We start from the raw sequence: 26986 nt of genomic DNA on the forward strand, positions 1-26986 counted from the left end.
TCCCCCTGATGTAGGGAAGGGACGGTCCTGGAATCGCACCCCCCACCTCACGGTCGGTGGTTAGGGGAAGTCCAGCTCCACGGCCAGCTCGGGGTCGGACTGGTACGACCAACGTCCCTTCTCCCTTACGAGCAGGCAGCCACACAGGTGTGTTAAACAGCTTTAATCTCGGTCGTCGCGGCTTCTCAGCACAGTAAGAAATATTGCACATGATCAACATGTTTTGTTCTGGGGATGGGGACAGGGTGGGGGAATCACCTTCTTAGAAAGTACAACCCAAGCTGGGAGGGCAGAGGGGGTGGGGAGAGAGAACCCTCCCCGTGCCTGTGGCAAAGTGCAGGAGCCCCCACCCCCAAACTAACCTGAGTCCAGCCCCTCTGGGGAAAAAAGGGGTACATGAACTCCCCCTACTCCACAGGCGCCTCCCTGTGGCCCGAGGCCCACACTACCCTCCAGCTTGCAGCCCTCACACGAGCCATTTTGCATAAAGTACAAGTGAAAAGGTCTGAAGGTAACACACTCCAGGTTATGTACAGGGGCTCGGTGGAGGGAGACTGTGCCCCCTGCTTCCCCTCAGCCGCCCCCCATCACAGGGAGGGAGCTGTGGGGGGAGGGGGATAGACAAGAGGAGCAGGCCTCATTCCGTCCCAAACTGGAAAGGACGCAATGGCTTTGCTGGGGAGGAGGTAACCATCCTGCCCCCCCACTCCTGCCACCTACATACTGTCCGTGTCCTGAGGGGAGTACTGTGGGTCTGGGGTCTTCTCAGGAGCCCCTCACCTGCCTGTGGCAGCTGTGGAGGGACCAGAGGGGGGTGGTGAGGGTTGGGGGGGCCCCTCCCAGCCAGGCTGTCCAGGCCCCGGCTCTGGGGGTGGAGGCAATGGCGGGGCAGCCGGGGCCGTGCCAGAGTCCGAGCCAGGTGAGGTGGGGTCAGGGCCCCCAGCAGGGCTGGGAGTGGGGACAGGGGCAGCAGCAGTGACAGTGGGGGGCGGTCCAGGGAGGGGGGCCTCGGCTCCTGGGGGCTGCTCCGTGGGAGTGGCCGCCTGCATGATCTTCTGGCGCACCTCACGGATCTTCAGCTGCAGACAGACCTTAGAGGGGAAGATGTCTGCGTAGCGGGCCTGGAAGGCTGCTGTGGCCTGGGCTGTGGACAGAGGGTGGTGGGGAGGGCAGGGTGAGATGAGTGGGTAGGCCCCCTCCAAGTGCCCCCCAAGACTCCACACCTGCTTACCTGATGGGAAGAAGCCATGGTCCTGGAAGAGCTGCATGACAAGGGCCCGGCGCTGGTCCAGGGTGCGCCGCAGCGACGAGTACGGCACCTTCTCGTATTCCAGCTCCCCGAGCACATCCTCAGCTTCTGTACCTGGGAGCAGCGCAGGGAGAACAGTCGAGCCTCCGCAGCAGCCTGGCCCTCCACCACTGTCCGAGGGGGCCATTCCGCCCTCACTGAATTCTATTTCACAGTGGGGTTTAGAGGTGGAACCCACCCAAGGTCACGTACCAACTTAGAGGCCTGTTGAATATCAGAACCCACCCTTTACCTGCTGTCCCTCTCGGCAACACCCACCCCACCTCTCCCATCTTTAACCCCGTTCCTGGGACCCCCACCCCTCTTGGAGGCCCTAGGACCCCCGTAGCCCTGCCTGCCACCACACCGGCACCTGTACGGTCAAAAGTGAAGATGTCCCCCTCGCACTTGGCACTCTTGGGGGTGTTGGGCTCCGAGCTGCAACTGGAGCGTCTCCTCATCTTACGCTTGGGCGAGGTGGGGTCCTCGGGGGCTGAGTCTAGGTCTGGTCAAACAGAAGCAGGCTCAGTGGAGATGGCCCCAGTCTGTCCCACCTACCCTGGGTGCCTTGCGCTCGCCTACCAGTGGAGTTCTTCCTCTTCTTGCGGTAGGAGCCCAGGATGGCCCGGGGTGAGGTGGCCAGAGACTGCAGGGTGGGCGAGGGCAACACCTCCTCAGGCCGAAACTCAGGCAGCTCAGCAAAGCGCTCTTCGAAGTCCACCTCTGACAGGACCCTGCTGGAGAGCGGGCAGGGTCACCTCCTCTGCCCCAGCCTGCAACTGCCCCCTCTGCCACCAACCCACACACTCCAAGTCCCCCAGCCCATGCTCACTTGTCCACAGAGTCAAAGGTCTTCTTCAGGGGCGGGGGCCGCACCTTGACCTTCTTGCCGGCACTAGCCGCCTCCTTGCGCTCGGGGGTGTCCCCAGCTGCCCTCCCACTGCTGCCCTCACTGCTGCTGCCGCTGCTACCAGGGGCTGGGGCTGGAGCTGGGGCCGGGCTGGGAGGGGTGGGAGGCTCCCCTCGGCTCTCCAGGCCCAGCCCAGGGACACGCCAGTCTGAAGATGAGCTGGGGAATTTGCTGGCCTGGGGTGAGGATGGCAGGGAGATGGAGGACACTGGGTTCAGACTCACCTGGGCAAGACCCAGAAATACAAAAGATGAATGCTGACGGCCAAGACACAGAGCCATGGGGAAGACCCAGTCATGCAGACAGACAGGCAGGACAGAGGAGGACCCACAAGGGCACAGTTCAGACAGGGATGGAAGAGGGGTGGAACAGAAGGGCAGGCAGGGGACTGAGGGGCCGAGCCCAGCAGCAGGGAACCCCCAGGCCTGCTGGGCACTCACCATGGTCTCAGGGCCCTTGGCACTGGTCCGCTCCTCAGCAGGTGGGGGCGGCGGGGGACTGCTCCGGGCTGGGGGAGCCCAGGTCTCTGGGGGCAGTGGAGGGGCTGGTGTTGTTGGCCGCCCCTCAAGCTCTGACTCGGATGCAGGGGGCTCACGAGCTGGGCCAGGCTCCAACGGCTGCCGGGACGCAGGGCCTGGCCGCCCAGGGGCACCTGCCTCAAAGGAGCCCACGGGAATGCTGGCGATGGCCGCCTTCACTTTCTGGGGGGCCTTGGGGGTGGCCCGCTGGGCCTTGGGGGCCACTAAACTGTAGGTCATGGAGCCTGCTGGTAAAGAGAGTATTTGCTGAGCCAGGCCTGGCTGGAGCCCATCCCCTGGGTCTCCCCACTCACCCCACCCTCGGTTGGCCCGGCACCCACCTGTGGCACTAGGAAAAGGGCTGGTAGGGGCTGGGGTGGCAGTGGCGGGGGCCGGTGGGCCCTTGGGCAGGATGGTGGCAGCAGGTGGGGTGGTGTTGGTGGCCACGGTGTAGACCAGGCCTGGGGGAGCCTGGGATGGCTGGGCCAGGGGTGCTGAGGAGGTGGGTACGGGGCTGCCAGGGTAAAACGCTGTGATGACGGGACCGCTGGGGGCTGCGCAGGTGGGAGGCAGCTGGGGGCTGGGCACGGGTGACACGCCCACCTGGCCAGGAGCCAGCAATGGGGCTTGGCCTGCAGAGAGAAAGCCAGAGAAGAGGCAGGAGATCGAGTTAGGGCCGTAGCTGCCTCAGCCCCACCCTTGGTCCCCAGATGCCTGCCAGGCCACCCCTCACCTGAAAGCAGGGGCTGCACGAAGGCGGGGCCGCTGGGCCCCAGCGAGGTGAAGCCTAGGGCTACTGAGCTCGTGGGTCCGTACGAGGTGACTGTTCCAGCCTGACTGGATGCAGGACTGGTACCCAGGGGCAGCGCATGCCCGCCTGCTGACTGCACGTAGGTGATCCTGCCGCAGGGAGAGGAAGGAGGAAGGTGTAGGCGAGCTGGCCCCACCTAACGCCTTCCCTGCACTCACCTCCAGATGAGGGCTCAAATGCCATTACCTGGTGGAGGAGGGCAGCAGAACCTTCTGAGGCTGAGAGGCGGGTCCAGGGAGCGTGGCCGGGCTGAGGGGCGGCACCAGGCCGCTGGGTGTGCTCACAGGCACCGGAGTCAGCTGGATGATCTGTGGGCAAGGGCACCACAGGCTGAGGTGAGCTGGGGACCCAGAGTGGGGCAGGGGAGGACCAAGACCTCGGAGGCTGGACCTCAGCAGAGACACAGGACAGAGAATTGGGATGGGGACGGGAAAGGAGAAACAAAAGCAAAGAAGACAGCGAGAGATAGGAGACACAGAGAAGGAACAAGGTACAAACACGGAGGGCAGAATCAAGATACGCACAGATGTCGAGCAAGACGGGGGCCAAGAGACAAAAAGGGAGAAAAGGAGAAGACTGAACGAAAAACAGACACAGAAACCGTGGGACATACAAAAAAACAGACACAGAAACCGTGGGACATAGAGGCTAACACCCGGGAAGAGAAGAATAAGAAACAGGCGGGCCACCACCGAGGTGCCCTTACCTTGCTGGGTGGCTGAGCACCGTTCTGCACAGGTACTGAGAAGGGTGGGCTCACCAGGGGCAGCGGCTGGCCGGTCCCTCCTCCCCGCACCGACATGCTAGGGGTGGCCAAGGGCACTAGTACCTTCCCAGGTAGCAGCTGGGCTGAGCCACCTGGGGGCGGGGCCTGCACAGGAGAAACTGACTGGGCTGCAAGTTGAGAGATAAGGGAGCAGGTGATTACAAAGGAGTTAATAAGCCTGTGATCCCTCTCCGTATGCTGCCCAGCCCAGGCCTCACCTTTCGGGGGTGGGGCGGAGGGTACGGACTGCAGGATGGGGATGCCAGGAGTGGGTGCGGTGGCAGCCAGGACTTTGCCGTTGGTGGAGGTGCCCGGCGGGAGGGTGAAACGGATGCTGGTGGTAGGTGCAGGGCCGCTGGGAGCCGCTGCCTTGGTCCCAGGGGCTGGTGCTGGGGCAGGCGCCACTTGAAGTTGCTGGGGCAGCGTGGGCAGAATATACTGCACCTGGGTGATTCCCCCAGCCTTGCCCAGGGGACCTGGCTGCAGGATGCCCAGGGGCATTGGCCCATTGGGCCCACTCCCAGCACCTGCTCCTGAGCCTGCAGCCGTCCCGCTGCCAGGGCCCCCCTGGGCAATGAACTGGACAGCGGGGGGTGCTGGGGCCCCATAGCCCGGGGCGCCCACCAGCAGGTTGGTGACAGTGGCAGGCGCCTTCCCCACAGTGCCCAGTAGGGGCCCAGCCACCAGATGTGGGGCTGTTGAGGTGGCTGCTCCTGACTTCTTGTCCGAATACACTAAGCTGACGCCCAGTGGGGAGCCCCCAGGTGCCCGGGACCCAGCGACTGTCTCAGTCCTGGCACCAGCCGTGTCATTTGGAGACGCTTCTGCCCGGCCAGAAGTGGGGAAAGGCTTAGAGGCGATGGGCACAGGAGTGCTGCTGACAGGCCGCACCACATTGGTGACCATGGTGGCGGCCGGGCGGGACAGGGGGGCTGCTGGGGCCCCATAGGCCAGCGACGGGGCTGGGGCCGAGGGCATGCGAGCTCCGCTGCCCTCCCGTTCCTCCTTGTTTGAGGGCAGGACCAGTGTCTGCAGAACACTTCCTCCCCCGCTGGGAGGTGCCGCAATGACTGAGGGGCCTGGTGGCTCCAGGCCCCCCACGCTTTCAGGTCTCTTGCGCCGGAAAGTGGCAGGATCCGTGGGGAGAAACCGGGTGGCCTTAGGTGTTGCTGGGCCCCCAGTTCCAGGGGGTGGGGGCCGTAGGGGACCTGTTGTGCTGCCCTGACCTGACTCCTGGGCCTTGAAGGTCCCTGAGCCCAGCGGGAAGGAGGTGGCTGCGGAGGCTGAGGAGGAGGCAGGCGAGGATGAGGAGGATGGGGTGGGCCCGTAGCCTTTGCCGAAGCCGGCAGGTGGATCTGGGGGCCCTGGGGGCTCAGGGTCCAGCGATGGACGGCAGTGAGTAAAGGAGGAACGGATCACAGGCGAGAACACCTTCCGACCAAATCCCTGAGTGGCAGGAGAAGGGAGACACGAGCATGTCAGGGGAGCCTGGATACCCACACCCTGCCCGTCCCGCCCATCCCAACTTCCCCGTCCCGCCTGGCAACCAGGCTAGCCATAGGCCTCCACTCATCCAGGCTGAGACCCAGTTCCCCATGGAGAAAGTAGCTCACCCTCTCTGCGCCTTAATCTCCCCCTCTGTCAAGGTACAGAGAAGTTAACATTCCCCCCCACCCCTTCCCAGGATGCATGAGACCAGACAGCAGCAAGTCCCAAGCCCTCACCTTGCTGCCCTCTGGGTCCTCCCCAGAGCTGTCTCCGCTCTCGCTGTCGGTCACCCGCTCCTTGCACTTGAGGTCAATGTCAGTGGTGCTGAAGCCATCATCAGCTGAGAGAGCAGAGGGAACAGTGCTGGTAAAGGGCTGGGTGCAGGGCTGCCCAGGAGGAACAGCGTGGAGCCTGGCTCTGGCCTCGGCTCGGCCCCGGGTTAGCAGTTAAGTGCCGTCCAGGAATGCTGTTCCTCACCAGGAACAAGTGTTGTCCAGGAATGCTCTGCCCACCTGCCCGCCAGCAGACCCTAAGAGCACACTGGTAACAGCACCTAATACTGTGTCCAATGGCCCGGCCATGCCCGTGTCCTCCCAGCTTCCTGTCTGGCTTGGGGCTTCTTGAGGGCAGAGCTGGGCTTACTCAGTAGGGCCTGAACTGAACATGCCCGCAATCACAAACGAACGTGGAAGGGAAGAAAAAGAAGGGGCCTAAGGGCCTGGACCAAATCTTCGCCCACCCTCCAAACCTTAGCCAGCTGCTCCCTGGATAGGATTCTGGGCCCTGCAACTGCTTACCAATGACATCATCATCCCCTTCCTCCTCACAGATGACCATGCGTTCCTCGTCACTGGTCATGTCCTCACTGGCTGCACGCTGGGAACGGGAGGCCCGGGTGGGCAGCAGTGGGGGCCGCCCACTGGCTGCCAGAGTGCCTCCCTCACCGGGGGCCGCAAAGGGGCCTGGAGCCCCATACTGGGTGGAAGGCTTTGGGCCAGAGTAGGATGCAGGGCCAGACACCATCTGCAGGAGAAGTGCAGAGAGAGTTCAGCCAGTGCTGTCACCGTGGGCAGCCCTCCCTGCACATCGCCCCTACCCCCATGGCCTGTGCTCCAGACCTGAGTCAGTTCCTGTAGTGCCTGGCTGTCTACTTCCCCGCCATCCAGGCTGTGGACCCCGCTGTGGGAGAAGGCTCGGGGCCGGGCTGAGCCAGGTCCGCCGACTGTGTGCAGACGTTCTGCTCCACAGGAGCTGCTCCCCGGGGCCTTGGTGTCCGAGCTCAAGAGCGTCTGGGCTGTGACAGACAGGAGCTCCGAGGACACTGTAGGGTGGAAAGAAAAAAGTGTCGCAGTCAGGAAGCCTCCTCCCAGTGCCCAGGCTGGCCAAGCCATCCACAGATATTTCTAGATACCAGGCAGAAGCCAGGTTGGACTTCCTGGGCCACCTGGCAGAAAAGAGATACCACCTACCAGGCCAGCATTCCCCCTGGCTCCTGCCCTTTTGGGTTGAGAGGAGCAAGCCCACTGCTCCCTGGGAGGCAGCCTTTCTGAGAGCAAGAGAGCCTGGAGACAGGTGTGTGTGGCATCGCCTAGCCAATACCCACTGGACTATCGGAGTCTCTACTTCCTCATCTCAAAGAAGGAATGTCTCCTCCCCCACAGAGTCGTGGGCCCAAACCCACAGGATGACTCCAGAGAAGCACCTCAGAATGGTGCCAGGCAGTAGAAGCAGCCAACGAGGGGCTTCCAACTGTGGTCTCGAGAGCCAGATGAGCTGGGGTTTAAATTCAACCTTTGCTACTTACTAGTTTGTCAGTGACTTCAAGCAAGTGCTTTTGTCTCTCTAAGCCGTTTCCTCACATCTGCAAAAGCAGGTACGCTTCTGAATACTAAAGACTATGCTCTTCTTGACGCCTGTCAGAGTAAATGCTCAGCAAATGGCACTTGACAGTAAGACTTCTGCTCAGAAACCTCATCTATTTGGACCTCCCTGACCCCTTCACAAGAGATAAGTACCAACTCCTTTGTGAGTAAGGGTCCTCAGATAAAACAGATAAAGCTGAGAGGAGCTTCCGGGGAAGTGGGTGAGCAAGCAAAGGGGAGGCCGGTGTCAGAGCAGAAGAGCCGAGGGGCTCACCCACCTCCCGGGGCGGCAGCGGTGCCCGTCTCCGACATGCTCCGCTCCCTTGGCTCCTTGTGCCCTCCCGCCAGCCCCAGGCTTGTAGGCTTGGCCTCTGAGCTGGACTTCTTCCGGTCCTTGTTGCACCACTTCCAATCTGGGTGGGCCTTAAAGTGGGCCTCTTTCACCTGGCAGGAGAGGGCAGGGAGACCCTTCACTCACCCACCCTGCCGGAGGAAGCCGAGCAGCCGAGAGGAGACGGAGTTACCTGGAAGGCCAGGTCGTGGTACTTCTGCTTCTCCTTGGGCCCCAGAGCGTACCACCACTCGCCCAGGATCTTACTGACGGTCCGGTTGTCCTGGTTGGGGTGACGCTGGTGGACCAGGGCCCGGTGCCGCTTGCTGAAGATCATGAAGGCGTTCATGGGCCGCCGGATATGGTCCTTCTCCCTCTGCAGTAGACACAGGCCCGAGCAGGAAGGTTAGGACTGGGGAGACGGGCTTGGGCGGCCACAGGGTGAGCTCGGGACAGGTGGAGATGAGGCACCTTGTTGGGGCTGCGTCCATCCTTCTCTGAAGAGGAGTCTCGTTCCTTGGGCAGGGCACTGAGGGACTGCGTCCGGCGTTTCCCAGGCGGCAGAGGCAACTGGATCTCAGGAGACATGATGGAGAGGAAGCTGTGGCGGGAGCGGCAGGGCAGTGAGAGCCATGTCTCTGGCCCCTCCACCCTCCTCCCCAGTCCCAAGCCTCAGGGCACTCACGCATCGTCGTGGTCACTCTCTGTCTCACTGTCCAGCCGGGGCTCTCCTGGAGGACCAGGGGCCTCCTCCTCCGTCGTGGGAAGGGGCCCCTTTCCAGGTTCCACCCCCCCCAAAGAGTGGGGGGGTCCAGGTCCTGGGCTCTCAGGGCACGTAGCTCCAGGGGGCCGCCCAGGGTCAGCATTCCCCGTCCCGCCTGCTGGCTGCTCGTGAGCAACAGCTGCCGACTCAGCAGGTTCTGGGGGCAGAGCGGCAGGCAGATCAGAGGGCTCCTGGGCCATCTCGACCCTATCCCCATGCCTTCCCACAGCCTCCCAGCCCTCACCTTTGCTCTGGTTGGAGGCCACTAGGTGGCTAGCAGGTTGCTGGGCCTCACTTGGCTGCACGGAGGGGTCAGGCTGGCTGGGGGCCAGGAAGGGGACTAAGGAATGCCAGGGGAACACGGCCACAGAGCGAGGTTCCACGTTCGTCCACACTGTGGGAAGGAGTCAGCTGAGCTGTGTGGCAGGAGAGCTTGGCCTTGACCCCCAACTCAAACTCTTCTCCACCCTGGACAAGGTGGCTCCACCCCTTCTTTACACCCCCTTCCTCAATCCCAGAGCCCCCTGGGCTCGTGCATGCGACATCACTAAGGAAAAACTCCTCCCTGAAAGATTTCTAGATTTTTAAGAAAGAAAACAGAAGCAGGGAAACGGCCCTCACACCCCACTCCCTCCCCCACCTCCACCCCCACCTCCACCAGCCTTGCCACCAGGGACCAGGCCAGAGAAACAACTGGCTCCTGTCGCCAACCAGGCCATGTTTGCTTGCCAACTCACTCTCTCAAGGCCCCTAGACCTTAGCAAGGCTGCAGACCCTCCCTCAGTCAACTCCCATCACCGTGTTGCCGTCTGACAGAGCCCCTCACCTTGGCCTCATACTCCCTTTCTCTTTTCCTGAGGCAGATGGCCCAGTCCCCCCACCCTCTCCTCCCCTCCCCACTACTCACAGGGCATGGGGTCTCAGGCCTTTCTCCTTGCCTCCCTCCCCCTACCACAGACCCCAGGGAGCCAGACCTGCCTTTCCCAGGCTGGGCACAGGTGGCTCCAGCATCTCTTTCCTCCTCAAAGAGAATCTACTGCCCATGAAGAGACCTCCCAGCCTCCCTCACTCTATACCCCTGAGCTTATCTCTAGTGTAGTGTCCAGCCCCCTTGCCCAAAAAGATGGGAGGGTGTGGTAAACTCTTCAGACAAAAAGGCACAGACAATGGGACAGATGAGAGAATTATTACAAGGCTCTGCCCAGGCAAGGCAAAGGGGCCAGGTGTTTCCTTAAGGCTACGCACAGGAAGGTACTTCCCTCACCAGGGCGCTGGTCCTAGAGGTCCAACCTTCTGCTCCAGGAGCTGGGTGGTAAGGGAGCCAGCCCACCCCTTACAGCTGAGTCCCACCCCTGGCTGGACTCCTGGGGCTGGCCCAGGCTGGGAGTGGGCTACTCACTGCCAGCTCCCTGGGGGAAGTGTAAGCAGCAGAGGAGGCCCCTGCTAGGGGAAGACCAAGAAGAGAAGAGGGAAACGCCCTAGCCCTGGTCCCCATCATTCCAGGCTCCCCCTGATCTCGATCAATCTGACCTAGGCTGATCCCTCCGCCAATGTCTTCACAAGGCTGGCCTAGGGGAGCCCCTATGTGAGGCACTGGCCTCAAGACCTGATTCTGTGAGGTGCTGACAAAACAAAAAAGTAGATATCAAGGCAACAGGAGACGAACAAAGAAGCCCACATTGGAAAAGGACTCAAAACACTATGAAGATCCCATCCACTACCACGGGGGCACTGGAGCCCCAAAAGCCTGCTGGGCCCTCCAAACCCATGACAGCCTCAGAGACCCGGACCTGTCCCTCTTTTCACAAGGATCATTCCCATCAGGCCCCCTCATCTTCTGCTGGGTGGGAAAGAAGGGGCCCAGTATACAATGGGAGAACAGTCCTTTGGTCCTGTCCCTCCTGAACTCCTCCCTAGTGCACTACCCTCCAGGTTCCCGGGTCTCTTCCTCTCTCTGAAAAGCAAACCACCAACACGTCACTCTGTTCTGAGCAAACAGTGCCTCACTCCCTTCCCAAGACCTGTCCTTAGCCCCACTACTCAATCACAGCCCCTAGTCCCTTCTCCCTCTATTCCACACCTGGCACCAGCAGGTCTCACGCTGCTCCTATTCTAATCCATGCTTCGCACCCCTCCTCACCTCCCATGACAACATACCTCTTCCACCCCACACCTAAACACCACAGCTGTCCTCAGCTACTCCCCAGTCTGCACTCCCATCCCTCCACTACACTCCCACCTGCCGTCACTAACCACTCAGCCCAGCCGAGCTCTATAACTTTCCCCTCTACTCTGCCTCCACCGTTCTCTTACTATAACCCCATCACCATTACTTCGCACTCAGCACCCCGACACCTTGACCCCTGCAGTCCCAGGGCCCAGGCGCTACTGACCGAACATGCCGAGGCCACGGGAGGCCGCGCCGGACGCGGGCACCAGGGGCCTGTGGGCTGAGTACATGGTCCGGCACGGGGTGGCCCGGCCGGGGCTCGCGCCTCCTCAGCGGCCGCCGCCGTTCCGCCCGCCGCCGGCTCCTCGGCCGCCACCGCTCGGGCCCGGGGGGAGCTGGAGGCCGTCGCCGCATGCCCCCCCCACCGCCCCCCCTCCGGCCGCCCCACGCGGGGGGTCTCAGCCGGGCGCGCCTGCGCACAACGCCGCCTGCCTCCCGCCGCCCGGGGGGCGGGGGGAGGTCAGAGCGCGCCGGCCCCGCCCCGCCCCCCGGCGCGCGCGGGGGCCGTCACGGGGCGCGCGGCACCCAGGCCATCGGCGCCGCCCCCTCCTTCTCCCTCCTCCCGTGCGGAGCCGGGCGGGCGGGGCAGGTGGGGCGGGGCGCGGCGCGCGTGCGCGGGGGCGGCCCCCTCCCTTCCCCGTTCGCTGGCTCGCTCCCTCCCTCCCTCGCAGCTCTGGCGGGTAACGGCTCTGGCCCCGAGCGCCCCGGTTGCCGGCGCCGCGCCCCGCCTTTCCGGGCCTGGGGCCCGCGGCTCAGCGCCGGGTCGGCCTCCGGCCCCGGGCGGGCAGACGGACGAGCGTGCGTGCGTCCGTGCGCTCCGAGCGAGCCCCGCGCCGAACCGCCGCCGCCTCCCCGCCCCGCCACTACTACGCGCTCCCCTCCCCCCGCCGCACCTCCCCCCGCCCCTTCCCCGCTTCCCCCGCGGCCTTCCGCGCAAGCCCGGCCCACCGCGCGCGAGCCCATTGGCTGCCGCCGCCGCGCGCGGGTCAGGCCCCGCCGCGCCCGCCCCCATTGGCCGCCCCGGGGGAACGTCAGTCATATGCAAATAAGGGCAGGGCGGGGCGGGCTCCGGTTGGACCCAAGCCGGCCCGGGGCGGGACCGTGGGAGGAGGGCGGCAGGGAGGGCGCACTGCAGTAAAGGCACTGAGCCAGGGGGGCGGTTCGGGGTGCCGCGCTGCAGAGGCCCGGGGCTGTGGGTGGTGCTTGTGTGTCCAGTCCGCGCGAGGAACACGCTCACGCGCGGCTCGGCCCACCTCCCTCACGCCCACCTGGGCGCGCGCTGCCCCGCAGGGCAGACAAACTGCGTGTAGGGCTGGGCGAGCCACCCCTGAGCCCTCACCAACTCTCACAACAGCAGTCACACACACACACACATACACACACACTCCTCATAGACAGACTTTCCTACCACACCCATTATCTCATACACAATCCAGGGTCACATGTACCCTCGGTCTTACACACGAAGTCAGAAGTCACACACCCGGAACACCTCACACAAATGTACTACCTCCCACACTAAACGTCCATCACTCCCCACCCACCATCACACACACTTGTTCTCACCCATCTTCTTCACATCACCCATTTCATACATGCCGTCATATGTGCTTCATCAAGCATATCCTCATACACATCCACCAGCCCATGTGACTCATACAAACACACAACATATCAAACAGGCAGAATTATCTCATACACCTCATCACAGCCACTGCTTGTCCACAGCACACACCCTACATCCCTCCAACACAACCACACACTCATATGGCCTTCCTGGCAACCCCCAACCCCAACACAGGTAACTCTCACAAATGCCATCATACTGACCCCAAACACTATGTAAACTTACCCTGGTGAGCACTAGCTACTTCAGTACCCTGGTTCAGGAGGTATACAAAGTGCCATGGCCATTCCCATTGATTCAGCTACCCTGCCTGACACTTAGCAGCCACCTGGGACCCTCTACCTCACAGTGTAAGGCAGGGGGCCACCACTCTGGGCTGGGAGCCACCCTTTCCAAAAGAGGAAGAAAGGAAACTAACACTGGGGCTGCTACATGCTGGGAGCTTGTATGTATAACCCTGTGCATTGAATCCTCACAGCCACTAGGGAAGTACACTTTTATTATGCCTGTTGTTCAGATGAGAAAACGAGGCTCAGGGAAATTGAATAAATTGTGCAAGATCATGCAGCCAGGACATAAGAGCCCAGCACTCCAACTCAAGTGCTCTTTCCACTACTGAAAATTTCACCTCAGGGTGGACACAGGCAGAGACTCTCAACAGAGGCCTGGGAATATGTTCAGACAATGATATCAGAGAGACTGGTGAACTATAGAAAGGTCAGAGGGTACACACGGAGACACAGGCAAGGTCTGGGGCCCACCAGGCAGAGAGGCAGAGGCCTTGGATCACCCAAGAGGGGCCCTGAGGCCACATCCAGTAAAGGCAGAGGCCTGGGGTCATACCTGGGCAGGTAAAGATTGCACAGGCTCAGATGCACCAAGACTGGGGTCCTACACAGGTGGGACCAGTGATAGGCACAGACAAACCCTTTTCCCAGCCTTCTGCAGCTACAGACAGAGATGAAGGCATGGAGAGGGGGCAAAACCCGGGTAACCTGGGCCCAGAGGGAAGGGGAAGGTCTGTAGCCCTCTGACCTCCAGAGACTACAGGGCCAGACACTTGGCTGTGAGCCTGGAGAGACCAACAGAGGGACTATTAGGTGACTGCCCCCTCCTCCCTATGCAGCCCCAGACTCAGACCCTCCATTACCTCACTGCCCCAGGGACTGCAATGTGAAGCAGAAATCAAGGTTGAAATCAATGTGGCCTGCTCTATCTCCCTACCGCTGCCCCCTCCTCTCCCCACTCTCCCCACCGGTGAGTCACCTACTGGCAAGTTAACCCCTTCCCCACTGCAATGAAGCCCAGGGACTGAGCTCAGAGGAACCCTGCTGCCAGCCCCCCCACTTCTGTTGGGTGAGAAAAAGAGCTAAGCCTGGCACAGTAGGGAAAGAGGGCCCCAGACATCTGGGAGGGTTGCACATCTGGTAGAAGACAGTGCCCACATAGGAGGGATGGGAAGAGGCCCCTTACAGGGCAGGGTACAGCCAAGTGGGGGCCAAGCCTAGCAGGGAGGGGCCGGAATCTGGGCGGGAAGGGCCCCCCTGCCCTGGGCACTGGGCCAGCCCTATACTTAGCTTCCATTGTTTGGAATGGAGGAACCCTGAGTGGGGGTGATGAGGAGTGGAGAAGAGGGAACAGGTCCTGTCCCCAGACAGCTCCATATCTCTAGCCATCCCCAACCCTAACTGGGGCCTCCCTAGTTGGAAAAGTCTGAGGGGGTTCCCCAAACCAGGGCCCCAGCCCCATCAGAGAGGGGGTGCATCACCATCCTTCACTCAGAGCAGGTACTAGGCAGAACTACGGTGCAGCCACCCCCTGCACTACCCTATAGCCAGCTCCACAAAAGGTTTGGCCCCAGACAGCCCGCACAGCACCACCCCACCCTAGCCTGGGGACAGGGAGCCCAGATGGAGACGGCAAGTGCCACCCAGGGTGGCACAGGCTGAGGCCTGCCCAAAGGCCTGGGGCGCACAGCCAAGGATGCTGACAGGCTGAGGGACAGGCAGGCATGCTCTGAACTCACGGGCCCCCGTTTACTGAGCCCGAGAGGCACCGCGCCCTGCCGCCTGCGGCTCCCCACCCTGTTCTCCAGGCCCGGGTCCCCGCCTCGGCTCACCACCCCAGTGTCCCCAGCTCCCCTCACCCGCTCTCCACATACACACCCACCCACCCACCCCGGGCGGCGTCGGAGACGGCCAGGGTTGCCTGGGGAACGAGCCCAGGATTGGACTGGTGCTGCTCGGGAGGGATGGGGGCCTAAAAATAGCGCCGGGGTGAGTCAGTGAGTGGGGCTGGGGTAGGCAGGGGGACCAGAAGGGAAAGAGAGGCAAGCGAGAGGTGCGGGGGAGGCTCCCCAGGGATTGGAAGATGGGCGGGATAGGATGGAGGGCGGGATACGGATTTGGGGGTAGGAGAGGGGGTTGAGGGAGAGTGCACAGGCGCCGGGGCTGCGAGGGCTGGTCCCCGCGGGCTGAGGGAGGGGCCACTGCCTGGGCGGAGGAGGGGGCGCCGCCCTGCGTTCTCCTCCCCAGCCCCGAGCTCACGAGATTTTCCACTCGCCGCCTGGCCCCCAGCCAGCCCCCGTCGGGCCCCACAAAGCCGCTTTGTGCTGGGAAGGCGGGCGGGCACCCGGCCGGCCTGACACCCACGCGGGCAGCGGCAGTGCGCGGGTCAGCTGGCACCCGAACTGTCTGCTGCGGGGGGGGTGGGGTCCCCCCACCCTGCCCGAGGACGCGGCCGCGCAAGGGTTAATGACGCAGGGGCCAGGGTAGCAAGTCTCGGCCAATCGGCGTCGGCGGGCGCGACAGCGGCCAATGGGAAGGCCGGAGGCCCGACGCCCCGGGCCTACCCCCTGGGGCGCGGGAATGGGCGCGGCCCTCACTGGGTGCCCGTCTGGATCCACAAAGCCCCCGGTACACCGTTTCCCGGGCTGCTTCGCAAAAAAAAGGCTCAGAAGGGCGTAGGATCTCGCAGTCAGGAGGTGGCACGGTCAAGATTCGAGCCCAGGTCTGCCTGGCTTCACAAGTCAGCTTTTCCACCGAAATGGGGAGACGGGGGTTCCCAGTCCCAGGCCCCCAAGCGGAGCGGGAACAGGCAGGGGACGGGGTGCGGGCGGAGGCGGCGGCGCGGCAGGCTAGGGTCCAGCCGCCTGCGGTGCAGCCGCTGCCGCCGGTGGTAATGGGAGCCAGACGCCGTCGTCGCCGCTAACGCGCCTCCCTCTCGGCCACTAATGGAGCCATTAATGCCGGGCGCCGGGGGCTGCGGGCCACACACACCACCCCGTCGCTGCGCATGCGCGCGCCAGCAGCCCCGCCACCCGCCGCCAGCAGGAGGCAGCCTGACCCCTTGCAGTGCCTGGCGCTGGGGGCTCTTCCAAGACTCACTCCTGCTACCTCAAAAAAGCCCCTTCTCTCTCCCGCAAATCATCCTCTTCTTCCCAGCCTAGGTCTCCTTCCTTTCCAGGGATCTTTGACACCCTGATCCAACCCTTGCCCTCTGCTCTAAACCCTTTCTCGGATCTTCACAGGCTGACATTCAAGCATGGCCTGGCTGGACCTGTCCTCCTTGGCACCCTTCTGCCAAGACTAGGCTCATGTCAACTCCAGCCTCAACTGGCCACTCAGAGGTCATGCACTTTCACCCCTCCTGGCCTTTGCTCCTGTGGCTGCCTAAGCCTGGATGGCCCTTCCCTTTCTTTCACTACCCTGAAATCCACTCATTCCTGCTTCAGCTCAAATGTCACCTCCAGTGAGAAGCCTACCTGAACCTTCCTCATCACCTCGCATGAAGCCACGGAGTTTTCTCTCTCCTCGGGCCTCCCCAGGCTCTGTATCTCCCTCTGCTCATCCTTGCCGGTGCCTGCATCCACATCTGCCTTCCCCACCCACTTATCCCAGGGCTGCTCAGCCTGGACCTGGTAGAGGGATGAGGAGTGACTTCTGGTGGGAGAGAAGGGGTTCACTGTTTGAGACAAAACAAATTCTGGTGGGCAGAATCTGGATCTGGATCTGGGGAGTCAGGACACCCTTGGCTCCTCTTTGGGCCTCATTTTCCCGACGCACCCAAGCATAGTTGGTGGATGCTGCCTGGCCTCTGAGGTCCTACTGGTTGGGGTGGACTACACGTGGGACTCAATTAAATGGAGCTGGCACCAAAGTGTCTCCTGAAAGGCGATGGGGGTGGTGGTGTTAGGGGTGATCTGGGTCATGCCCTCGAGCAGGTGGGTGGGCACAGGAGCTGCTTTCCTGCTTCTCCCCCACAGCCGGATCTCCTAGCTTGGCCCAAAAAGCCCCCGCCTTCCTGCCTGTCTTGGGAACAGGTGCTTGGGTGTTAATGGGTCTGCAGGATGGGTCCCAACACCTCTCAGCAGGTTTCAGGGACATTAGTGGGCATTTAATTTGTCAAGGGACAAGCGGGGGCTCCCAGGCCTAGACATTCTCCCAACACTCCCCATTCTCCCACCTGTTCGCCAAGGAGCAGGAGATCTGGTGCTTAGCAACTATCCACTGACTTAAAGGAACAGAGTGCCTGATGTGCACAGAGTGGGGGTGGGGGCTAGGATGGGGGAAACATGTCCGTCTAAAGAATGGGAGAAGGAGGGCCAGAGGAGAGGCCAAGGCTGGACCAGAGACAGGATTCCAAGATGGGGGAATCAAAACAGAAAGAAGGTGGAATGAAGCCTCAGACCAGAACTGATGTCTAAGGAGGTACAAACCTGGAAAGGCATAGAGAGCCAGACTCAGAGAAAGTCAGACAGAAGTCCAGAGAGAGAGAGACTCGGGGCCAGAAACACACCTAGACAGAGACAGACATAGGAACCCAAGAGAGAGACAGATAGACATACAGTGGCTCAAATAGGCAGATGGGCAGACAAGCCCAGGAGAAGGGGCACTGCCTGTCAATATGGCGAAACCAGGCGGAAGGTGGGAGCTGGAAGGGAGGCCATGCCAGAAACAGGGCTGAGACATCTGGCCTCCTGGGCCAGGGCTGCAGGCCCTGGGGCGGCTTCCTCTCCTGGGGAGCAGGCGGGAAGAGTCAGAGGGAGGTGGCAATGGCAGCTGGCTGGCCCGGCCATGCACAGAATGTAGAGAATGCCGGCCCGCCTGCTCCGGCAAGTCCCCCAGCGGAAGCAAATGCCTGGCGGGGGGCAGAAGCAGGCAGGCTGCCCCGGGCCACCCCCTCACACCTGCTGCCCTGACTGAGGGTCAGGCCCTGGCATGGGCGGGCAGAAGGGGCCAGGATTATAGCCTCACTCTTCCACTGGGCATAGTCTGCCCTATCTGGGCCTCAGAGGGAGAAGGCCCCAAGGTGCCTACCTCCCAAGGGTTTAGGGAGGCCTCTGAGAGAAGAACAAAAGGGCCTGCTGGCTGGGAACCTGAGGGCAGCCTGGATACCTCAGCATGGGTGTAGTCAGGGAGGCGCTGCTCAGAACCGCCAGGACAGGCACTGGACAAGTTCTGACGACCAGGTGGCTTCCAGCAAGGGGCCTCCCCTCCCTGAACCTCAGTTCCCCCCCTCCCCCTGACACCAGGGCTGGTAATCCCTGTTTCATAGCATCAGGAGGTTTCGATGAGATGGCCCCACGCCTGAGGCTGGGCACATGGTAAATGCTCAATAAAGTGGGCTACTATTATTGTTTTCATTATTCTAGTTGAGAGTGCTTAAGAGCCTGGGCTCTGGAGCCAGACAGCCTGGATTCACACTCTGGCTCTCCCTCTTCCTAGCTGGGTGACCTTGGGCAAGTCACTTTGCCTCTCAGGCTACAGTTTCCTCCTCTGTCTACTGGAACCAATAATCGTGCTGATCTCCTGGGTTGTTGTGAGGATTCAGTGAGTAAAGGCTCAGTCAGCGCTTACTGAGCAGTGTGCCAAGCACATGCATGGGTGGTACTCAATAAATTATTATTACTGTTACTTCTAGTAGGAAGAGTCCTGTGATCTAGAGATCGAGAGACCTGGTTCAAGGCCCAGTCCTGCTCCTCCCTGGCTGGGTGACCTTAATCAGGACTCTTTTTCTATCAGGGCCTCATTTTCCTCATCTGGAAAATGGTGGCAGGAACCCCCCCCACCCCGGACCACCCTGGTAGGTCTCAGGTCACCTGCATCGTGCCATCCCTCCCCACAAGGCAGCAGTGAGGGTCATGACTGACCGAGGCTATGTATAAGGGCAATGTCGGGGGCTGTAGGCATGCGGGGGTGGGGGCTGAGGGGGATGGTAGGAGTCCTTCTGCTTCAGTTTCTTCATCTGCCTAAGGATAGGAATCCCCGCTGTGCCCACTTTGTGGAATTTTGCTCATATCAACTACGATGACAAATGTAAAAAATGGTGGGGGTGGAGCAAAAAACACAGCTCACAACCTCAGTATATGAGCATGAGGGGCAAGCGTAGTCTTTGTGTCCCTCTGCCCGGGTCTGGGCTGGAACTCAGTGAGGGCAGGGTCTGGGCCCCTTCCTATATTGGTCTTTGCACCAGCCCAAGACACAGCGGCTCCTACCCAGATCCACAGCCCAGACTCTTTTCTCCCTGGTCTCCCTGCCTCTGGTCTCAGGGGCTGGAACTCACCCTTCATGGTATAGCCGTGGTTGCGTCGGCTCAAAACCTTCCATGGCTCTCAGGATAAAGTTCCCAAGTCTTAGAAGGACCCTCTATGATATGACCCTTGATGTATTGCTCGCCAACACAGCCACACATCCCAAAGCTCACCCACTGTCTAGAGCCCCTGACTTTGCAGATTCAACTTCCTTCAAATTCTTGCTTTTGCCTCAAGGCCTTTGCACACTCTTCCCTCTGCCTGAAGGTCCTCCTGCCGGCCTTGCCAGGCTCCCTTCTGCACACCCTTCAGGTCTCACTTTAGACCCTGTAGGTCTCACTGGCCCCTTCCCCAAGAAGCCCTCCCTGACTTCACATGGCCTCCTGGGCTTCCTCCACCCCAGCCCTGACCACTCTGGACAGCTACTATCTGGGGACAGGTCTGTCTTACTCCAGGGACCATGAGCCCTGTGAGGACAGGGCTGTGTCCTTAGCATCAGCCAGCATAGGGCCAGGCACAGAGAGGGGGCCTCAGTCAACAGTGACTTAATAAGTAAATAAGAAAAAGATGCTAGGGAAGGGGCTGGTGACGGGTCCGTCACCCTCCATGAAAGTTGCTCTGACAAGGCCCAGGCCAGCTGGCTCTCCAGCACCATCTCAGAAATGCCTGTCCCCCCACCTCTGGCCTCAGCCCTCTAGCCACTCTGGCTGTGCTCAGCAGTGCTCCTGGCCTCGGAGCCTTCCCAACGGCCTCCTAGGAGGTTCCCCTGTCCCACGCTTGCTGGTTCCAACTCATCCTTCAACTCTCAGCTTACACGCCCTTTCCTGAGGGCAGCCAGACTAGGTTCACATCGGGAAGCATGCCCAGCACACGCCCAGCTCCCCGCCATGGCACTGACCACACCTGTGCTATTTACCAGGTGCAGCGGTGACGACGAGGGCTCCAGTCCTGGTCCTGCTACCGCCTGGCAGAAGGACCTGTTGGAGCCTCAGTCTTCCCATCAGTAACCCAGGCAGGTTGGTCACAAGCTAACCTGCCTGGGTTTGAAGGCTGGCTCCAGGATTTACTAGCCATGTGACCCCGGGCAAGTTACTAACCTGGCCTCGGTTTCCTCTAATTTTTTTTTTTTTTTTTTTTTGGCCGCACTGCACGGCTTGTGGGATCTTAGTTCCCCAAACAGGCATCGAACCCAGATCCCTGCAGTGGAAGTACGGAGTCCCAACCACTGGACCACCAGGAAATTCCCGATTTCCTCTAAATGAGCATAATCACAGCAGGGTCCAGTATGCTGAGTGCTACGATAAGGGGTGGGTGTGAGGGTTAGGTGCGATAACCCACTTGCAGTGCTTATCGTGGTGATACCCCTGCCAGTCCTCCAGACGTGGGAGCTGTCATCATGATTATCATCTCTGTTACCCCATCAGCTCTGGGGGGGCCTGGCTTTGAGCCTGCACTCAGGAAAGGTTTGCTGACTGATGGACCCCTTCAGAGTACATTCCCAACAGGAGGCTTCTGGAAACACTGCACTGAGCCTTCAAAGTCCACGCCCGGGGACTTCCCTGGCAGTCCAGTGGTTAAGAATCCACGCTTCCACTGCAGAGGACATGGGTTCGATCCCTGATCGGGGAACTAAGATCCTACTTGCCGCACGGTGCGGCTGGAAAAAAAAAAAAAGAAAAACTCCATGCCCTTGCCTGACACGTGAATTCCCACCGAACATCTGTGCAGAGAGGAGGCCAGCCTCCCCTTGAATCCCACCCAAGGTGGGGAGCTCACCTCTCTTGAGAGCCAGTTTGCAAGGGGCCCTGTGCAAAATGAGCCCTCGCCCAGCCCATCCACCTGAACCTCTTACCTGTCCCAGGCCGGCCCATGATGACTTCCTTTTTGGGGGCAGGATGGCTGGTATAGCTGCTGGGTACCAGGACAGGCAACAGGGCAGCAGGTGAGGGGTGGAAGGCCACCGGCTGGAAGGGCGAGGAAGCCAGGCCAAAGGTGGGCATCGGCTGGGCCACGGCCGTCGGCGCAGCTGGAGGCACAGTGATGGGCACGGGGGCCGGCAGAGGTGGAGGCAGGCCAGGCTTCCCACTGGCCATCCCGGGCGGCACCGGAGTCTCTCGGCAGCCCCGCCCAGGTCCCCCAGCCCGTGCCTCACTGCCAGTGCCCACCTCCCCAGGGAATTTGGAGGGCAGCGGCACGTCGGGGTTGCGGACGATGACGGGTGAGTCCCGCTGCACGGCAGGCACCCTGCGCACGGAAGGCCCAGGATCCGAGGTGAGGCCGGCAGGTGGGGGCAACAGCAGCAACGGCGAGGGCTGGCGGGAGCGGGAGAAGGGCACGGCGGGCGACACAGCACGGAAGCCAGCCGGTGTGGAGGGTGTAGGTGTGTGGGACACCGAATCCACACCAGAGTCTAAGCTGTCGCTCTTGGGGAAGTCTGGGGCGGCTCCTCCGCCTGCTGCACCAGGGGCCCCCAACGCCCCTGGGTGGGGCAGCAGCTCTGTCTTCCGTCGCCCAGGGCTGATGGGCACAGTAAAGGTCAGGTTGGTCTGGAAGGTGGGTAGGATGCCAGAGGAATGGCGCTCTCGGGGGGCAGGTGGGGGTGGGTGAGGGCCCAGGTCCGGTGGCGTCAGCACGCCTGCCTTAGGGGTGCTGGCGCTCAGGTGGCGACTGCGAACAGCAGTGCGTTGGATGACTGGCGAGGCGTTGATGGGGCTGAAGTTGGCAGGGCGGAAGCCGAAGAGTGGTGAGGGTGAGGGTGACGGGGCTGGCGAGAAAGGTGACTGCGTAGAGACGGGGGAGAAGGAGGGTGTGCCCGAGCGAGAGCTGCCCAGTGACACCAGCATCACAGCTGCTTCACACTCATCGAACTCAAAGCGTGACAGGTCAGCGGGGGCCACCAGGCGTGGGCGTGAGTCTCCCCGGGCTGCCACGCTGCTGGCCTCACTGTCCCGAGACGTCTCATCACCCCAGTCGAACTCAGTGCTGCCCTCACGGGCCGCCACACCAGCTGGCCGCCCAGCCCCACCTGGGCCGCTGTCCGCCAGGCCCTCCATCTCCTTGGTGCGCATGGACAGGTGGCGGGAGCAGTAGCCCCGCCGCTGGGACTCCTTCATGCAGCCATCTCTCGAGCACAGCCGTCGCCACTGCTTGCCGTTGAATTTCTTTCGAATTCCATTGGGTGTGCAGACCACGTCGCCCTTCTTGTATTTCTGCTGGGCCGCTGTCAGTGGCGTGCGGGCCCGGGCGGCCGGTGCAGCCCCCTTCTCCAGGGAGGCCACACTGCTGCTGCGGCTGCCGCCCTGGCTCCCCTCCTGGCAGGGCGAGGGCTGCTCGCCAGGGCGGCCTGGGCCAGCGAAGGCTGGGGACTTGGGTGGCGGTGACAGGAGCTGGGGCGGGGGCAGTGGGAGCAGGGCCGGGGTGCCCAGGGCTGGCGGGTGCTTCTCCTCACCCTCCTCGCAAGCCCCCAGGTGGCCACCAAAGCTGATCTTGGAGACCTCGGCATCCTCGGGCTGCTTGAGGTCCAGGGCAGCAGGGCAGGGGGGAAGGGCGGCCCCCGGCTCGACCTGCCCCTCCTCGGGACCCGCCGGGGGCTTCCTCGGCAGGGCTTCGGGCTCCCACGGGGGCCGCAGCAGGCGCAGGCTGGAGCGGGCCACCCACACCGCGTCCTCGGGCTCACGCTGCGGCGGCTGCGGCGGGGTGGCCGCCGGGCCCGGCTGGGAGTTGGGGCCAGGGCTGAAGCGGACCTTGTAGGCAGCTGGCTTGGCGGCCACCTCCACCACCACCCCCGCACGGTAGGCAGCCACACCGGGCTCCACACAGGTACAGACCGCTGTGCCCACCACCAGCGCAGCCGGCGGTGGCGTGGCATCCAAAACCACATCCACACCACTGCCAGGTGCCCCCTCGTAGAAAGTCAGGGCCCGGTCCCCAGGGAATTGCACACCCAGGTCCTGGCTTCGGCGCACCTGGCGCACCACAGCCGGCAGGAAGAGACCGTCCCCACGCCGAGCCAGCACCCGCTGGGACCGCAGCTGCCGCAGGTCATAGCCACCGCTGGTGCTGCCAGGGGGCCAGGGGCCTAAACCACCAGCTTCGGCCGGCTCATCTTCCAGGTCGGCCGAGTGCTCGCTGGCTGTGTCGGTGGAGGAGGAGCGGGCAGAGGTGGGTGGCTGCGGAGGCACCCCCGGGGTGCCCGCCTCCTCGGGGGTCCGTGCCCGCTCTTCAGGGGCACCAGCCGCCCCACTGCTGCCACTACCAGCCCCATGCTCCTCCACATACTTCTTCTTGGGCGCTCTTGACTTGAACGTGGCCGTCTTTCGGCTGAGTGAGGGCTCCCAGCGGCCTGCCTCCCCCTCCACCTTGGGTTCCTCGGCTGGGCCTGGGGCCGGGTCGTCGGGGTGCAGCTCTGGGGGCAGCCCTTCAGCCCCAGTGCCCTGCTCGGCCTCCTCCTCCTCACCCTCCTCAGCCTCTTCTGGCCCCGGCGGCTGCTGCTGCTGCGCCTCATCATCTTCCTCCTCTGGCTTGTCACCCTCCCCAGCCCCTCGCCGCCTCAGGGCCTTGGCCCTGGTGGCTGGTGGGGACCTGCCACCGCTGCCAGAACCTGGGAGGCCGGCGCACGCCTTCTTCATTGGTTTCATCTTTCGTCCACCTGCAGGGTGAGAGGACAGACAAGGGTCACTGGGAGTGACTCAGGAACACCTCCAGACCCACTGCCCCCAAGACTTCCTACTTGCTGAGGTCACTGTCTCAGCGCCACGGTCCCCAAGCTCTCCTTCCTGGCTGTCTTCAACTCACGTAGGCCCCTGGCCAGCACCCAGACACAGACTGGCACTCATGTCCCCTGAGCTATACACTCTGGTTCCTTGGGGACCCTCACATGATCTGCTTCCTCTGCAGAGGACAGTAGGTGCATGCACACACTCTGACTGCCCCAAGGGGACGCGAGAAGCACTAACGGTTCACGTCTATGGAGCACTCACTTGGAGCCGAGCCCTGGGCTAAACTTGCCTTTATTAACCCATGTCATCCTCACAACAGCCCTAAGACGCAGATGCTACTATCAGTCCCATTTACACTTGAGGAAACTGGGGCACGGAGAGATCAAGCAACTTGTCCAAATTCATCCAGCTAGGAAATGGCAGAGCTAAGATCTGAACCCAGGCAATCTGGCTCCAGAGTCTGTGCTCCTAACCATTTCAGTGTGCCGCCTGTCACATGATCCTTGCACTGTCACTGTCCAGAGAGCACACACACTCACACACACACACATGCACAGGCACACAGTCACAGAAAGGGAGGTGACCGGGCTGTGATGTGAGCCTCTCTCTGCCACCCCCCACCCCTGCCCGGGCAGCCTGGCATGGCCAGGCATTGTGGGAAGGAGTGGGCAGCTAAGAGTCCCAGCGGACAGCTGCCCACTCTGCTCTGCGCCCCTGGCCTGCCAGGTATAGCCATCTCCCCAGATCCCAGCAGGGAACAGGCAGGGGCACGTCTGGGGCAATAGCTCATACCCAGTGCTACGACAGGGCCGTGCATAAGCACACACGCACACACACACACACACACGCACGCACACACACGGCACACACAACACGTCATCACACAGTGGGGCACAGAGCTACACCGCAGGGTTTCACTGTCCCACTGGATGGGAGCCTGCCCCTCCCCCCACAGCACCCAGCATGATACCCAACAGCCCAGCCACCCCGCTTCTGGTCTGCTTGCATCCCCGCCCTGACTGGGCTGGCTCTGACAGGGTGGCTGAGCCGACTGGGCCCCCCTGGCCCCCAAATATGCCCTCGGACTCCAGGTGGGGTAAGTGGGAGAAGGTCAAAGAAAGCAGGACAAGCCCAGCGGGCCAACCTCACCCACTTCCTGAACAGTCATTACTGCCCGCCCCCTTTCAAGCTGCCCTAAGAGAAGGGAAAAAACTTTACTCTGAAGTGACTAAGAGAACCTGAGAGGACAAAAAAAGGGCCTCTGGGAGGGTTGGGGGATCCAGGACCATAAGCCAAACACAATCAGAGGCACCCCGACTCAGTCTTCAGGCTCCCATAGTACCCCTGACCTCATGAGAGAGTAACCTCTCCCACTTGGGGCCTGCTGCTCCTTAGGATCCTGCAGTCCCAGGATGCCCCTTCTCTGAGCCAATCCTGGGGTCCTCATAGGCAGAAGCTGGAGGGCCCGGGGCTTCTCACACTGGGGCAGGCACCCAAGTACCCGGGAGTTGGGCAGCCGCCACCATCTTCTCCCCACTGACCTGCTGGGCCACCATCCTGAGCATACCCCACCCAGGGCCTACAACCACACTGCCTGGCACCCCTGGGCCCCGCTGCCTGGCCCAGCCTCTTCACACCAGAAGCCAAGCCGCTTTCTTTCCCCTGGGGCCTACTCTCTTCCTGTCCACACCTCTTTGGATAACTCCCACCCAAGGCCCTGTGGGCCCTCACCTCCCTCAGGATCTGAGCAGAAACTCCTGAAGCCCAGGCTGGCCCAGGCTTTTCAGGGTCTCATGTCCTCTGTTCCCAACAGGCCTCCTGGCACCAGCTTCTCTGCCACTCTCTCTCCCATCCTGTCACCATCTCTAGCTCTAGCTCTCTCTTCACAGGCCCTAGGCCCCCTCCTCAGTCACCCCCTCCTTGTCACCCTCATCTATCTCTGTCACCTCCTCCTCCCAGTCACTCATGTCAGCCATCTCTGGACCTGTCACCTTCTCTCCCCATCACCTCTCCTTGTCACCCCCTCCAACTCTGTCCCCTCCCTCTCCCTGTCACCCTGATCTAGTCCTGTCACCCCTCCATTCCTGTTACCCATTCTCTGCCCACCACCCCCTCCTTGTCACCCTTTTTCTGTCACTCCTCCTCCCCACCACTTCCTCCACTCTGTCCCCCCTTCCCACCACCCCGCTCACCCCGTTTCCCCTGTACCCCCTCCCCGTCCCTGCCACCTGTCCCCTCTCGGCCCCCAGCACCCCAAATCCCCCCTGCCCGTGTCAACCCTGGCCCCGCCCCTCACCTCGGGCTCAGCGGGGTTACGGGGCGGGGGGCCGTGGCCCCGGCTCGGTCCGGTCCGGTCCCTCCCCGCCCCCCTCCGGCTCTCCCTCTCGTTTCTCCCTTTTTTTTTACTCCAACACACAAAATGGTGAATGGACCTGCAACAGCTGGAGCAGCCAGCCAATCAGCGGCCACAACCCCGCTGACCGGCGCCGTCCTAGACCAATAGATATTCGGAGCCTAGTCGGCTCCGCCTCTCAACGACGAGCGACGCTTGCCACAACCAATCGCGCCCACCCGGCAGCGCTAGGGGGTGGGGCCAAAGTCCAAGATCGGCCTCCCTCTGGGACCGACACCAACCTGAGCCTACGACCGCCTGATCAGCCTAGGGTCCTGCCCTACAATAAGTAATGGACACCAGCATTGACCAATCGCAGTCCGCTTTAGTGCAGAATGACGAATACAGTACCCAGTCGTCTTGCACTCTAGGCCGGAACCCAGCCTCTGCGAGGGACAGTAGCCAATGAAATGCAAGGAGGAGGGGCTAAGGGACAGGCTCTCCAATGAGCAAGCTCAGAAGGCGTGGCCTCAGCGTTTGTTGACCGGCTAGTCGCAATTCCTGCTGGGAATGGTAGTCTTCTTACGTCTCCGACCCATAGTCGACAGTACATGGCAGACTACAACTCCCATGTGACAGAGTGCCTGGAGCTCCGAAGAACCCGTGCTAGGAGAAAAAGTCGAAAGGGCAGTTCCTCATGAGTCTCACTGGGCGCCAGGAGCATCTTAGACCCAGGGCCCCGACTCACCCGGATTCCCGGCTCTGGCGTCGCTGCTGGCTCCTCTCAGTGGCGGCGGTAGCGGCACAAGG

General features: G+C 62.1%; 1 protein-coding gene across 12 annotated transcripts; it reads right to left on the bottom strand.

The window, feature by feature from the left end:
* Nucleotides 1–144: 144 nt before the first annotated feature.
* Nucleotides 145–26986, bottom strand: CIC (capicua transcriptional repressor). Of its 12 annotated transcripts, none has more exons than XM_082608039.1 (21): nucleotides 26141–26272; nucleotides 20979–23774; nucleotides 8982–9131; nucleotides 8660–8894; nucleotides 8446–8575; nucleotides 8168–8350; nucleotides 7922–8087; nucleotides 6900–7102; nucleotides 6579–6804; nucleotides 6018–6121; nucleotides 4512–5739; nucleotides 4234–4421; nucleotides 3714–3835; nucleotides 3450–3616; nucleotides 3058–3348; nucleotides 2639–2961; nucleotides 2121–2422; nucleotides 1871–2022; nucleotides 1662–1793; nucleotides 1232–1363; nucleotides 145–1144 (listed from the first exon to the last, which is right to left on the bottom strand). In XM_082608039.1, the coding sequence occupies exons 2-21, from the start codon at nucleotides 23761–23763 to the stop codon at nucleotides 777–779; spliced, it is 7587 nt and encodes a 2528-aa protein (XP_082464165.1). In that variant the 5' UTR covers nucleotides 23764–23774; nucleotides 26141–26272; the 3' UTR covers nucleotides 145–776. The 12 variants fall into 12 exon arrangements, with proteins under 12 accessions (XP_082464165.1, XP_082464168.1, XP_082464172.1 ...); XM_082608042.1 differs by having other exon boundaries at nucleotides 1871–2025; XM_082608046.1 differs by having other exon boundaries at nucleotides 2121–2374; nucleotides 2639–2964.

This window comes from Mesoplodon mirus (assembly GCF_964341445.2).
Source record: "Mesoplodon mirus genome assembly, chromosome: 19".
NCBI lineage: Eukaryota > Metazoa > Chordata > Mammalia > Artiodactyla > Ziphiidae > Mesoplodon > Mesoplodon mirus.

Excerpts from the sequence above, each read along its gene's own strand:
- CIC (XM_082608040.1), bottom strand. The coding sequence starts at position 23,763 with ATGAAACCAATGAAGAAGGCGTGCGCCGGCCTCCCAGGTTCTGGCAGC. Across the intron at positions 6,122-6,578 it reads AGGGGATGATGATGTCATTG|CTGATGATGGCTTCAGCACC; the intron begins GTAAGCAGTTGC and ends CTGCTCTCTCAG. Across the intron at positions 1,794-1,870 it reads GAAGAGGAAGAACTCCACTG|ACCTAGACTCAGCCCCCGAG; the intron begins GTAGGCGAGCGC and ends CTGTTTGACCAG.